This window comes from Anabrus simplex, chromosome 1 (assembly GCF_040414725.1).
Source record: "Anabrus simplex isolate iqAnaSimp1 chromosome 1, ASM4041472v1, whole genome shotgun sequence".
NCBI lineage: Eukaryota > Metazoa > Arthropoda > Insecta > Orthoptera > Tettigoniidae > Anabrus > Anabrus simplex.
This window is the reverse complement of record NC_090265.1, coordinates 1,556,089,025-1,556,105,005: the sequence shown is the minus strand read 5'-3', so window position 1 is coordinate 1,556,105,005 and position 15,981 is coordinate 1,556,089,025. Positions and strand designations below refer to the sequence as shown.

Below are 15,981 nucleotides of genomic sequence, written 5' to 3'. Positions count from 1 at the left end.
ACAAGAACACTGTCTTAGTATGCGTTAAGTAGGGTTCGGACTGTAAAAACTAGAGCACAACGGGACACACTGTCCCCTCTCAACGACCCGCTAAGAACTGTCTCCAGCAAGGGTCAGCTCAGCTTTTATGGTCTATTCCCAGGAAAACAACGGGCGTAAACGATTCACAGTTCATTAAGGACAGCAGCTCCTTTCATCCCAGGAATTCAGAACATTTCAATGGTGCATATTGTAACCCAGTCTTTCCTCTCTTATTTGAACCAAGTGTGTTCTCCCGACGATCGCAGGTTTTCACGTAATTTGTTTCCCGCATTTTATTATTCCATGAGGGTCATCTGGGGGGTGGAGTCAATTTTGAGCGCGACTCTTAGCTTGGGGGGCGCTTTCTCGTTCACATGTGTTTGCAATCTGTTAAATCTGGACATCTGGTGACCTCCTTTCTTCCCCTGAATAAAGTATTACATATTTTTAGTCTGGGATACGCAGAAAATTCAGCTGTATTCATTGGTGTGTCTCACATAATTTTCTCATGTCTGGATCAAAATATCTTATTATCTTTATGCGCCAAAATTCGACATTGGCACTCGTGAAACGTGCATAAAAAACCGGAAGTTTCTTCTGTTAGTTTGGATCCCTGGTAGAATAGGCCACACCTCAGGGCGTGTTTGACTACGGCTGCATCGCGTCATATCTCCAGCTCTCTCTGCAAGTTGAGAGGGCTTTTTCGCAGGGGCTTGGCTCCTGCTCAGTCTTCCCTTTGTTTTCCAGGCGCTCTTTCGCGGGTTCCGTTCTGGCCGGACGCCGCTCGATCCCCATCGTCCATACTACTACCAATGACGCGACCTTTAGAAGTGATTTTAATGAAAGGCACCTATAATTCCAATGAGCTGTACAGGACACTGTACGATTTCGATATATATTTGGATCAAATATATGTGAAAAATTTAATTAATTCCATAGCTCAGAAGCAAAAGGGCTTATGTCCATTTTTTTCATTTTACAGTATAAACAGTAACTGGCTGCTCATTTATGCCAGTTGTCGTTACACAGATCCACTAGAATTGTAAATGTTTTATATGTTTATTCTGCATATCATATATTTATATAGATGTTAATTAAATATATAGTCACAAATTCTAATCTTAATTTTGTTGGGGAAACCATGAAAATTATGTTCAGCTAAGAAAATAATTCGGCACAGGTTCCGTCTGATTTTCTCGTTAAAAGATGGAAAAAATAAGTAGTTATTAATATAATTTTGCAATATATTACCTTATTTAGAACGAAAATAAAACTTTATTTCAACACAAAAATTAGTTATACAATAGTAGAAATAAAGAAAACTGTGAGTTTATAATCCTTGAAGTGTTTTGTGTTAAAAGAAATGCAAATATTTTGATGAAATAGAGTATGAGTATAAATTTTATATACGAAGTATGTATATATTTTTTAAGTAATATCTTCAAAACTTCTCAAAATAAATACAAAAGTTGTATTTTTTTACAATTTAATTGCTTAATACTGTTTGAATTTCCTGCCAGAATTTAATGTTTGATATTTGAATTTTATTATTTTCGAAACATTAGTTGTTTCACTTATTGATATATAATAACAATTCCATGTATAATCCATGAAACATTTAATGACACTCTGTTTTACGGGGAGAAAGGGGCAAGGAGGGAACTCAAGTCTTCCAGTAGAATTGCCAACTGAATGGAATTGAAATCTGAAATGAATCCTTAGTGTGATTGATATGAATTTTCCAAACCTTTATTATCTAAAGACTACTATAATTGTGTCGCATATGTACAGTATATAGTCTTGTTTCATTTCTCTTTATTATCCATACAAAATCAGTCATAATAAAATAGTTAGAGTGGCCTACCACTTCTTACTAGGGGTGCATGGATAGGCAGGAAATGTTATAATTCTCTTAATTGTGGAAACAGGTTTTCCCTTATATGCGGCAGATCATTCAGTTGACTTACTATGGGGGAAGAGCAACTGTTCATTTTCTTTTTTATGTTTCACAGCAGTCTTTTACCTCTGATATTATTTTTCTACCATCACTGTGTATAGTGTGTGATGTTCTTTTCCAAGTAGGAGTTCTGAGGTATTCATTTGATATACTTGTATTTTCCTCAGCCTTTGCAATAGGTTTCAGAAGTTCATTTTTTTTACCTATATTTCTTTGCTTTATTGTAAAAATTACAATAGTATTCAAAGTTTTGTGATTACACTGCCAGATGTCTTACCACGATGCATAATCGATTCTCTTTTGGTGTCATAGGTTACCAATACATATCACGAAGAAAACCGAGGTCTACCGATTCAGCACTAGGGAGCCGAAGTGTCATTAAAAGTTTTGTGGATAGTAAATTTTGATGGGTTCTATTCTTCTCAATTTGTACCACCACCCCAAAAATTCTGAAAAATCAGGAGCATAGAGCACTTACATTTGAGAAATTTTTCATTCATGCAATATTGTTATAACTGCTAAAAAAAAAATTGTTTTTCGAAAAATAATTCAGAAAAGTAGTTTTTAATTTGAATTTAGCAAAAACGAATATTGAAAAAAATATACTATTGGGAAAACAAGTATTTTTTAATTTACGTATGAAAGAAGTCCTTTTTAATATTGATATTTAAGCATAGAATTTATTGTATTTTTTTGCAAAACTCATGACTTTTGAATATTGTGTGGGGGGGTGGGTGGGTGAGGGGACCTGTTTGAAAATACTTTTTAATGTTTGAAACCATGTTCAGTTAGGGCCTACTCAGAGAGCATTATACATGGGGGCACTTTTGATCACTGTACTCAGCAGATCCTTCTACCATTGTGGATCCAGGCTTATGCCTCTCTTGTGTGCACCTAGTTTCAGCTGCTTCTGATTGTCTCTCTGGTTCCTATCATGATGCTTGTACCTCAGTGCGTATATCCTGGATCTGCTGGTTAAAATTTCTTTTTCCTCAGGGTCCTAAATTGCCTGGTTTTTTTTTTCTGTTTCATAAAATATTTACTGAAATCACACAGTTTTAGGCACCTAAATAAGCCTAAAATTGTCACCTTAAAATCACACTCCTGGCTACTTTTTTTTTTTTTTTTAAATCTTTATATTTCCATATACTTTCTATTTTGCTTCCAGCTACTGCAAAAGACATGATTGTTGATTTATTTTATTTTTTTTCCCCTTTAAGATGGAAATACTCGTAATGTCTCTGTACATCACACGGTGCAGTCTAAGCATTTGGATCCTCCTACGGTGATAGTCAGCAAACCGTATTCTGTGGTGCAGCCAACTAGCTCACTTGCCAGTAGCTATACTTCTAACAGGAACAGGTAAGTTTTTAGAAAGTTAAAATTTTTTTTAAAGAAAGAGTTTAATATCTTTTAGTATAGAAATCGGAAGTTTATATGAATTAGATCTTGCTCCATGTAGGCCTTGGCTTTGAGAATTTCAGTATTCTTCCGTATTTTCCTTGAGTATTAGACATATTTTGCACCCGCTATAAAAAGATATAAAGAAATAGCAAGATACCCGTGCTTCGCTATGGTATTATACTGAAATTTATAATTGAATGCTTATTGTTTTAGATATATAATCTGCTGAAATTCGCGATCTGACTCGTTTTCTAATAGATTATGGCAAGTTTCCTCCCATTTTTAAATTTTTCTTTCCAGCAATCGATTTCGTAATTCCCGGGTTAGGTCCAGGTATTCCACCCAGTCAGTTGGGTCCCTAAATCTTTGCCATCTTTTCCTATAAGCATTTTTAATATGGATCAAATCCTTCAGGAGATCCGGCGTGGTGTCATCTTGGGTGCCTTGGCGGTACTGAACCCACGACCGGACTGCATTCTTAGTCATTACCCGTCCAGGGCCCGTTTCCAGCGCGGTCCGCACATTTGACGACGGTCCAGAACATTATTGCTATTATCATTATTATTATTATTATTATTATTATTATTAGATGTTCTGGACCCCACAGCAAGATGCAAGACCGCTACTTGGCGGTAAATTACATCTGCTGCACCATTGTCGCGCGTAGGCAAGTGTGCGGGATTTCTGGCGATACGAATGACATACGTCCGTGCATTATTGACCTTATTACAGAGGTGAACAATTTGACGGTAAATCTCATTCTTATCGTTTATTTCAAATGTGTTAAAATTTTTATTTATATGCCAGGAGAATCTACTGTAATCTAAGAACGTTCTCTGAAGGAAAAGATGGCTGTTGAAAACAAACCCAGGAAAGATTAAAAATGATCGGTTTATGATCAGAATAAGTACATCGAAAGTCTTCAGCCTGTTTCCAGTCATTCGACAGGGTCAGGAATGGAACGAATAAAGCCCCATCTAGCGGCAACAATAGGAATTGTGCCGGGTGCCGAAGCACTCCTCTGGGGCATTGATCGATGAATGACAAATGAAATGAAGTATTGGACAGTGTTGCTGGAATGAATGATGACAGGGAAAACTGGAGTATCCAGAGAAAAACCTGTCCCACCTCCATTTTGTCCAGCACGAATGTCACATGGAGTGACCGGGATTTGAACCACAGAACCCAGCTGTGAGAGGCCGGCGCGCTGCCGCCTGAGCAACAGAGGCTCCTTATAAGTACATTATGAACAGTAAAATCAATTGGTCTCACCTCCTTTTACACCCCACCACCGTTAAGTTTATTTACCCCACCCACCCCGCACCAAAAAAATTGAAAGAAGGCGTGTTTCTTTATGTTTAACGGAGATTCCAAACACCAATGTTCACGTCTATTACCTTCGGTTTTGAGATATAAGCATCCCCATAAAATTAATTCACTTTTTTCACTTCCTTTCAGACTCCCCCCCCCCCCCCCCCCCCCCCCCCGCCTCAAGTGAATTTTCCAGCAAAAAATACTTGTTTCTTTAATAGTCAAGGATCTTTTAAATACCAATTATCATGACTCTAACTTCTTCAGTTTTGATTTACAAGTCCTCATGAAAGAAATTCAACTCCTTTTCACTTCCCCCCCAAGATGGTTTCCCCCTAAAAACGAGTTTTTCTTTGTTTTTAAAGAGATCCAAATACCAATTTTCACGTCTGTAACAACTTTAGTTTTTGTTAGATGTATGTATTCTCATACAATTAAGTCAATTTTTCAATTCTTTCACACACACACATCCCTTCATTGGATTTTCAGACAATACCTGTTTCTGTACTTTTAAAGCAGATTCCAAGTATCGAATTTCACGTCTGTAACATCTTCATTTTTTGAGATACCAGTAGCCTAATTAAAAGAATTCACCACCATTTTCAGTCACTTTTACTCCCCCCCACCTCCACCCAACTGGTATTTCCAAAAACTAAAAATACACGTTTCTTTATTTTTAATAGAGACAAAAATACCATTTTTCACTTCTGTAACATGTTAAGTTTTTGAGAAATACTGTAGAAATTCTCATTTTAAGATTTAACCCCTTTTTGTTCCCCTTAAGTGGAGTTTCCAAAAACAAATCATCTATGTTTCTTTACATTTACGGGAGATTCCATATACCCACTTTTTACATCTGTAACATTTTACATTTCTCAGATATTCTGTAGATATAGTCTTTCAAAAAATTCACCACAATTTTTCACTCCTGTTTAACCGCCATTAATTGGATTTTCCAAAAACAAAAAAATAAATGTTTCTTTATTTTTAAAGGAGACCCCATATACAAATTTTCGGTTCTGTAATATCTTCAGTTTCTGAGATATATGTATCCTCATTAAAGGCGTTCAACCCGTTATTCACCCTTTTACACCTCTCCTATTGGGATTTACAGAAAACAAAAAAAGTACGTGTTCCTTTATTTTTAAAGAAGATTCCAAATACCAATTTTTTACATTTATAAACTTTAAAAGTTTTTGAGATATAGATACACTCATTTTAAATATTCATCCCCTTTTCACCCACCATTAATTGGATTTTCCAAAAACAAAATATATGTGTTTCTTTATTTTTATAGGAGATCCCAAACACCAACTTTCAGGTCTGTAATATCTTCAGTTTCTGAGATATAAGTATCCTCATTAAAGTTATTCAACCTCTTTTTCACCCCTTTTCACCCCTCTTATTGGGATTTTCCGAAAATACCTGTTTATTTTTACTGAAGATTCTAAATACCAATTTTTACTCTTATTGGGATTTTCCGAAAATACGTGTTTATTTTTACTGAAGATTCTAAATACCAATTTTTACACCTGTTAACTTTAAAAGTGTTGAGATATAGATGCACTCATTTTAAAAATTCACCCTCCTTTTCACCCTCCCATTAATTGGATTTTCCCAAAAAAAAAAAAAAAAAAAGAAGTGTTTCTTTATTTTTAAAAGAGATGAAAAGTACCAATTTTCAGGTCTGTAATATCTTCAGATTCTGAGATATAAGTACCGGTATCCTGATTAAAGGCATTCAGCCCTTTTTTCACCCCTCCTATTGGGATTTTCTGAAAACAGAAAAAAACGTGTTTCCTTATTTTTAAAGAAGATTCTAAATACCAATTTTTACAGCTGTAAACTTTTAAAGTTTTGAGATATAGATACACTCATTTTAAAATTTCACCCCGCTTTTCACCCCCTTAGCGATGGAATATCCAAAAGTCCTCTCTTAGCGAGCACCTACATCTTAATATGAATATATTCCCAAAATTTCATTTCTTTATGTCCAGTAGTTTTGGCTCGGTGATGATGAATCAGTCAGTCAGTCAGTCAGTCAGTCAGTCAGTCAGTCAAGGCAAGTTATTATATATATAGAGATAATCTGGCAGCAGGGTCATATGTCTTCAAGGTCTTATGTAGAAATAATTTATAGAGCGCACATAAAACACATTACAAGATATTAGAATCATTCTGTATTGACGGTTTTCAATATTGAATAGGAGGATACTCTCATTTTCGCCATTGTATTAAACACATGTTAAGGAACTTGGATAGGATCTCACGTAAAGGATAAACACAATGAACTTGTAGTAAGTATGGCGAGCAGCAGAGAGGAAAAAGACAGAAAAGCTTCCAGGTCGATAGGTCGACTACTGTTAAGTCTAATAAAAACAATAATACCATTGAAAGTTACGACTTACCCATACTTCATTCCTTGAATGACTTCTGGCTGTGGTACAAATGTTTCAGTTGAAATAATTTGAAAAAAGAGCTGATCCATGTACTCTAAAACCGTTTGGATGGGGGGCAGACTAAACTTTTCATAAGTATTTCTGAAATACCTCCGTATCCACGAAATGAATACATATCAGGATTGTTGTTTTTATTCTCCAATTTCCAATCACTTTAGCTCTTTTGCATCTCCAAACACACGTGTTCGGAAGGACCTGGCACAACACTTTCACTTCCTTCAGTGCTCTTCGCACTCAAGTAACTTTCACTGTTGCTATCACCACCCTAAAACTTGGATTCATTTTCCAAAATATCATCGTTGCCATAATCACAATCTAAATCACTGTCTTTAATCGCTATCAAACTCTCTTCGTTACTACCACGATGCCGGTTGTACTGCATAATGAATACTGATGAAAATAAACTGTTATTCAACAATCCCATTGTCACACAGAAATACAGACAGCATTATATACCAACAGTATATGCCTCGAGTTGCATAAAGTGTGTATTGTGAGAACTTATATTGTGAAGGGAATCTAATATACAAAGATAAGCGAGAAAATGCATCATTGCAAGCTGAGCTCATCATTTGATTCATGTGCCAAAATATCACATGCAAGCACAGCTCATCAAATTATGCAAATGAGTTAATAATTTTTTTCAAAATGCTACTAATATATAGTTATAAGGTGCACAAGATGGCAGTACTCTATCTGGCAGTAAGATACTTTCCTCTATAATGATGTCGGTACTGCTGTTTACTGAATATACAGTACATTACATGTTTGAAATGAGACGATTATTATACAGTACATATGGAAAAAGAAAAAAAAAAGGGGGTAAATTCTAGTTCATGAAAACAATGGCTATCATTTTAGGATCAAAATTAAAACTGGTAGCTGAGTTTATTGGACGTGTGCTGTCTGTGATGCTTTATGACAGATAGTGATATTTTGAAGTATTCATGTTAGTAATTGGCATGCTGACGCAAATATGATAAACTGATATAACTTGAAAACAATATTCTCTCACCCATGGGCAAATAATGCTAGTATCGATCTTGAATTATTATTATTATTATTATTATTATTATTATTATTATTATTATTATTATTATTATTATTATTTATGTAGTCAGATAATCACATTGTTTGTGAAGTTATGTCATGAAACATGTACTTTATATAGACCTATATATAGGCGCACACAAAATGCTGTCAGTTGGTACACTTATCTATTTCACCGTAACTTCACATGAACATACACATAACCTAATCAGCTGTTGTCACAAACAAAATACACTTTGCTTTTAGGATGGAATGGGATTCATGTTTTTCGACTTGTCAGGTGATGAAGAAATTATCCTTCTTCTATCTCGTAAAGCCAGTGGCCTCAATATTAAAGAATATCGGGGACTGGGATGAGACATTTCCAAGCTGGAGGCACTAGCAAGGGAAAGAGTAACAATGGGTGTGATATCATTATACTTTGGGACTGGTCTACAACAAGACCTCTCAATAGTGAACAAGTTATACCTGTATTTATTGGAAATGAAGACTTGGTCATTGAAATGGTCGGGTTAGGAAATGTAGAATGTAGATTCCGATTTCAACTTGGCAGAGATCATTACTATGCTATGATGAGTGTGACAATGGTGATGTCAACATTCATCAGGTTAGTGATATCAGCAAGCAAGTTAATCCAAATGCCAACACTCATTCATATGTTGAAAATACCCTTTCTGCTACTGAAGAAAATAATATAAATGATTCTGCTATCGACATTGACATTCAGAATGACCAAATATTTCCTTTTATTCCATCTTGCTATAGTGATTGACATACGGCAAGCCTTGAATGAATTGGCCGTTAAAGTAAAGAAATGAAGGAAGAAAGCTGATGTTGCAGGTAATAAGAGGGAAATGAGTAAAAGGCTTTGTATAACAAATAAACAGTACGTTGGATACTGTCGAAACCCTAGTATGAACAGTTTTAAGATATGCCAAGACATATCAATCCAAGATGCACTAAATTATCCATTAAAAAATCAAAACGGAGATGCAGTAAAATCTTTCCTGAGGATGCCAAGAGAGAGTAACATTCTAATTAATGGGAATTGAACCTCATCAAATCGTTAGTGGTGTATGTGTCAAGGAAACAAAAGAGGGATGATGCTAGTGATAGAAGACAAGGTACTTCAAAATAATTAAAATTGGAAAAGAACGACATTGTGTGTGCGAGAAAATAATACTGCAAACATTCTCTCTGAAGGAATGCTGTGTACGTAATTGATCAATTACCTCTAAGGACAGAATTAATATTAAGAAATATACCATCAAGTATACTAGGAAGAAATCCAATAAGGTGTATGCAGTTAGTTTCCTAAAGGATATCCCAACACTTCCAGCTCACTATTGTAGGATGGACACCACAAAGTTGTATCTTAAAATGGTTATTAATAGCAAGCAACAGCAATTTGACATGTACAAATAGAAATGCAAATCCGATGGAAGGAAACTGTAAAGCCTTCATACGTTTTACATCTTAGCAGACCAAACGAACATTGCTTTCCACCAATTAAAAAGCAGGCAATTTAGGAGAAGAAGAATGGAAAAAGCATATTTCCAAAAAGGAAGAGGCAAGAGGTGATATAAGAAAGGATTAGGAACTCTGTCAAAATGAAGACGAAAATACAAAAGTGTTTAGAGTGGATCTACAGTTCATCAAATTGTATCTTGACCTAACGGCTAGTGCTTCTTGCTTGATTGACTATATGAATAAAAATAGTATGGATGCCAAAAAAATCATAATGTGGAAAGACAGCTGTGGACATCAAAACAAAAACACTACTTGCAAATGCCTTACTTGAGTTTGAAGTGAAACATAATATTGAGATACAGCACAGGTATTTGGTGAAAGGACACACTCAAATGGAAGTGGACTCTGTCAATGCGATAATTAAACTCAAGCTAAGGAATAGAGACATTCTCTTGCCATCAGATTGTACAGCTGTGGCAAAAACGGCCAGAAGGAAGCATTTCCATCTTGAAGCAAAATTTCTTTCGTATGATTTCATTTTGAACTACGCATATCCAGAGCTTCAAAGATACTCTTCTATTCAAACTGGAACTTGTGTATTGGATCCCACAGTCAGAGGCTTGATGGTTCTAAATTTCAATCCCTCAGGAATCATATGCTACAAGCTTCATTTCATCGATTGACTCTGTGATCTATCATGACGACCAAAGAAAATCACGTGTGGGTTATATGAAAGCAGATTGAAAATTCAAAATATCATTATCTTAACAGTTTAAGATAGTTTTGCAAAAGATGTGCATGCCTTCTATGATAATTTACCACATTAGATTGGAGGACCAAGTTAAATAATGGTGATTTATTTTGAAGAACAAATTGAATGGACACATATATCAGGTCATTTTGGTAATTTTGGTAATTGATTTTCCATACTTGTAACTATTATTTCAAGCAATTACTGTACTTTTGGTGAAAATTAAATTTCTACACAGTATTTCAGTATCCCTAATTCTAAAACATCGTAACTCCATGTTTGACAAAATTATTTGCTATGATACCTCGTAAGTCATTTTTTCCTTTGAAATATTCATTTCTTAATAAAATATGTTACAGAATACATAAATTCCATAAAAGTTGCAGTAACAATGTTAAATTCACCTTGTTGGGCCAAAATTTGCGATTTAAGAATGTCTTGGGCTCTCCTGAAAATATTTTTTTTTTACGTAAGTGGTAATGCTTCTTAGCAGTCATCGATGTGGCCGCATCTGAAGTGCAAGCATCTTGCAGAATTTGAGAAGGTTAAGTCAACGTTCTTAAAAAGGTTTTATGTTTTTTGTGCATCAAAATTCATGCATAGCCTACACTTTAATGAGAGAGCTCCATTTCATCAAGACACCTGTTGATGCAGGCTTCGTGCAACTTTGCGACTTGATGACACAATTCTCAGTGCACAGTTTTCACCACAAAGTGTGTAGGAATAAGAGTTTTTGTCAACCAGATTTTTAGTGCATATGCAGGTCGTGTGAAAAACAATGTGATAGATATGTCATGAGGTGTGAGAAAAGACCAAAGTCCATTTGTACTGTTTTTTAAGGAAAATTGATCTCAAAATGTACTGTACATTGCACATTTGTGCACCATTGCTTTTGTTAATATCTCCTACAGTAATTTTTAAAAGATGATAAAATGCTTTCTAATTTCTTTTGTTTAAAGTTATTGACAAAAGGTAATAAATAGGCTTCTCACTCACTTGGATTTGAGCAAAAGACGCTAAATGGGAATTCATAAAAGTAAAGTAAATTCCTGCTAAATATTATAGCACATCGACTTTCAGGGAACTAGTAAGTTAAAAAGAAAAGATAAAATTAAAGGAAAATTATTGAAGATTTAATGAAGTGACTTAAGGTGCATTGTGAGAAAAGCTTAAAAAGAACCATTGGTGCTAAAATAACAGATATCATACCTTCATCAGCACTGTTGGCTTCTTTGCATTTTTCTATACGATTCTTTGTTATCTGTACTTGGCCTTTCACATCGTATCCACATTTCTTGCACTTGGCTCTACATCCTTTTCTACTCTCCTTTTTTCTCTCATCATATGAGAGCCAATCCAAGCCTCTCTGTTTTTTTTTTTTTTTTTTTTTTTTTTTTTTTTTTTGTTTTTTTTTTTTTTTTTTTTTTTTCATCCACAACAAAAGGAACAAGGATATGAACTAGTACAATTGTCACTGGATGGATACTGGTCTAACAACAGGCAAGTGTAACTCAAAAAGTTTTTTTAAAATTTGTTGTACGTTGCACCGACACAGAGAGGTCTTATGGCGAGAATAAGCTATTAAAATAGTTTAATTTTAAACAGTCATTCTAGTGAAAGAATTGGGAAAGTACTGTATTTACTAGTAGGCATTAAAAAGTAATAAAAAGTACCCCTGTTAACGGTTGTTCAACCATGGTTTAAACCAACCAGCCTATCCTGAAATAAATGAATGTATAAAGGACATTAAATGTTTGTGGTGTTGTGTTCAGGTTAACTCAAACAAACTGTATTAGTCATTTGACTGTATTTTTGCTATGGATATAACACTTCCATCAAGAAAAGTGAGTATTTAAAAAAAAATTATCTTTGATTTATGATACATTATTTTTACATATACAACAAATTTTAATAACAGACATTTTTACAGGAAATATTAATGAATCTTACAAAAATGAAATCATAAAGTCTCTAGATTTGATAAATTAAAAATAAACCAAAAAAATCAGTGAAGTGTTGTAAATGAGAATCGCTGACTTCTTACAATATGATGACTGCTTATTTTGACATACAAGCTGTGTGAGAAAAGTAATGAGACTGATTTTATACTAACTACAGTCTTTTTCAAACAACAATGTTATCCCCTTCAAAGTAGTTCCCTTGGGCAGCTATACACCGGCGGAGTCGTCGTTTCCACTCGTGGTAGCAGTGCTGGAAGTCTTCAACTGGTATTACAATAGAGTAAAATAATATATTATTATTGGTCCACCTTATCAATACAAAATGAAAATTACATAGGGACTAGTTTCGACCTAGTAATAGGTCATCATCAGCCTGAAGTAAGTCAAAGATCGAAGAAAACATAAACAATGTAAACACAAGTACAGTCTCTTTAAAGGTACATACCAAGTGGGAAGTTGAGTAGATATATATTAAAAATAATAACTCATCCAAATTGACGAAGCACTGAGCTAAGAAGAAGCCAGCATTCAACCTACTATTCTTCTTTATTGCATCATTTAGTGCACAGTGGTCTTTTATAATATACGGCGCACCGAACTTTACATAAATTCCGCTCAGTGCTTCGTCAATTTGGATGAGTTATTATTTTTAATATATATCTACTCAACTTCCCACTTGGTATGTACCTTTAAAGAGACTGTACTTGTGTTTACATTGTTTATGTTTTCTTCGATCTTTGACTTACTTCAGGCTGATGATGACCTATTACTAGGTCGAAACTAGTCCCTATGTAATTTTCATTTTGTATTGATAAGGTGGACCAATAATAATATATTATTTTACTCTATTGTAATCACAGTTCAATACGGATCTATCATTATGAAACTTATTTCTTTTAATTACTTCAACTGGTATGGCTTTTAATTGATCGGTCACAGTCTTTTGAATGTTCTCCTGAGTTCCAAAATGACGTCCTTTTAGGATAGGTTTCAATTTCGGGAAAAGGAAAAAGTCACAAGGACTCAAATCAGGAGGATAGGGGGGTTGAGGAACAACAGTAATGCCTTTTGAGGTAAAAAATTCACTGGTGGAAATGGCCGTGTGACACAGGGCATTGTCATGATGAAGCATCCGCTTGTCTGCAATTTCTGGTCTCACACGAATCACTCTTTTCCTGAGCCTTTCAAGGACACTTTTATAAACACTTGGTTGACAGTTTGTCCTGGTGGAACAAATTCTTTGTACACAATATCCTTACTGTCAAAAAAACAAATCAGTATGGTCTTGATCTTTGATTTGCTCATTCGACACTTCTTCGGCTGGAGTGTGCCACTCTTCGCTTTGCTGCTTTGTTTCAGGATCTTACTCAAATATCCAGGATTCATCACCTGTGATCACACAATTTAAGAATTCTTGGTCATTGGCAATCCTCTCAAGAAGATCAACACACACGTCTTTTCGATTGTCCTGTTCAGTTCAACGTTTTCGTCAGTTTTTCGGCACCATTTTGGCACAAATCTTTTACATGTTCAAATCGTTTGTCAAAATTTGATATATGGTGAAAGTGTTTATATTTAACTGTTCACTCATCATCCTTATTGTTAAACGACGGTCTGATCTCACAAGAGCCCTCACACATTCAACGTTTTTTGTCAGTTTTTGAAATTGAAGGCCTCCCTGAGCGAGGTTCATCTTCAGCGTGTTCTCGGCCTTCCAGAAATGATCTGTGCCAGCGGAAAACTTGTGCCCTTGATAAGCAATGTTCCCCATAGACCTGTTTCAACTTTTCAAAAGTCACACTCGCGGATTCACCAAGTTTAGCACTAAATTTTATTGCACAACATTGCTCTAAATTCCGATGCTCCATTTCTGAAACACACAACAAAAACACAACTTCACTAATGGCGATGTCAAAAATAATGTGCTAGCTGTACGGAGTTGAAACTCGGACTGAGGAAGTGGAACTGATAAACAAACCGGTCTAGCACAGGCCAGTAGACACAACGTTGCCAGATTGCCCACAGTGTTGCCAGTCTCATTACTTTTCTCACACACTTTGTATATACAAGGAATTATTATCTGCATTCTAACCATTATTGTTAATATTGTCCAAATTGGTGTAACAATTCTTCATGAAAAGGAAATGAAAATCCGCGGTCTGTTTCCAGTCATTCAGTGGGGTCGAGAATGAAGTGAATGAAGCAGATCTAGCAGTGAGAATAGGAATTGTGCTGGCTGCTGAAACCTATCACATTCCTCTGGGGCAATGATTAGTGACAGACATATTAAATGAAATGATACTGGAGAGTGTTGCTGTAATGAAAGATGACAGGGAAAAGTGGAATATCCAGGGAAAAAAACCTGCCCCATACATGACCAATATTTAGTGTTAGTAGGTTTTCTTAGTGTAACCGCTATCGGACAATACAGGTTACCATAATAATAATAATAATAATAATAATAATAATAATAATAATAAGGTAAAACCGGTAGTAACGAATATAATACTTAATAATATGACTAAAGAAATAATAAATAACGCAGTGGCGAAGTATTCATACCGAAACATAGAAGCGTGACGAGTATCTTTCGATATGCAAAATAAAAGCAAATATAGGAAACACTTACAGGCCTAAAATGACAACTAAGACAGGATGTGGAATGTGCGGGAAGCCCTACGAGGTCTATGGAACGTATAACGTTATGGGGGAGAAAAGACTTACATGAAACACCCTCTAGCTCAATTATATTAAAAATAACAAATTAAAAATTTTTACAAGAGATGAAGTTACATAACAGAGCAGCAGATACTTTACACATTTGACGAACAGAATAACTATGAAACCAAAACACAAATGAAAGGATAGTTGATTAAAAGACAGGAGAAAGACTTTAAATTAGGAGAACGAGAATCTAGGGCAAACTCAGACACGTTGAATATTAAACTTTGAAAATTACATTAAGCAAGAAAATACCGAAACGCAAAGGAATTAAATTAAATCAAACGAAATCAGAAAACATAATGACAAGAAAATAACACTGAAATAACACTTACCTCGGAAAGGCAGGAGTTCCCGAGGGTAGCCCTCGAGCGCGAATGCTCGCTAGGGCGCGGTCGGATTGAAAATGACGCTGAGCATACGCATCATTTTTCCAAAGCCGGCAAGAAGACCGGATATGGCCCGATTACAATCAACCAATAAGAAACAATTTCCACTAGATTCTCGTTCGCCAGTACATTCGCATGACCATATATGGTCATTTCCTGGCTACCGACGCTAGATAAATTACATCAGTTATTTCAACATCCATAACCGCGCGTGCGGTACAGGCTGTTCCAAGTTAAAGCACCTTTACATTTTTTTAAATGTTACCAAATTACATCATGATATACAAATCACTTTAACACTCTTGCAATGTTAACAATCCAATCTTGAGGTTTTCTTAAATTACATTTTACTAGTTACATAATTTTTTAATCAAAATACTTCTTGCATCTCTCACGGTACAGTTCAACATTTCTTGCCTATTACCTGAAAGAAAAATTATTACACACATACTTCAGCTACATAAACAAATATTCCAGCAAAGTCCAG

At 35.1% G+C, this 15,981-nt stretch overlaps 1 protein-coding gene across 1 annotated transcript in view; it reads left to right on the top strand.

The window, feature by feature from the left end:
* cic (Putative transcription factor capicua) overlaps positions 1 to 15,981 on the top strand; it is a 519,891-nt gene that overhangs the window by 358,078 nt on the left and 145,832 nt on the right. The window contains exon 15 of the mRNA XM_067138869.2: positions 3,199 to 3,340. Coding sequence (XP_066994970.2) covers positions 3,199 to 3,340 — 142 coding nt within the window. The remainder of the gene's footprint in view (positions 1 to 3,198; positions 3,341 to 15,981) is intronic.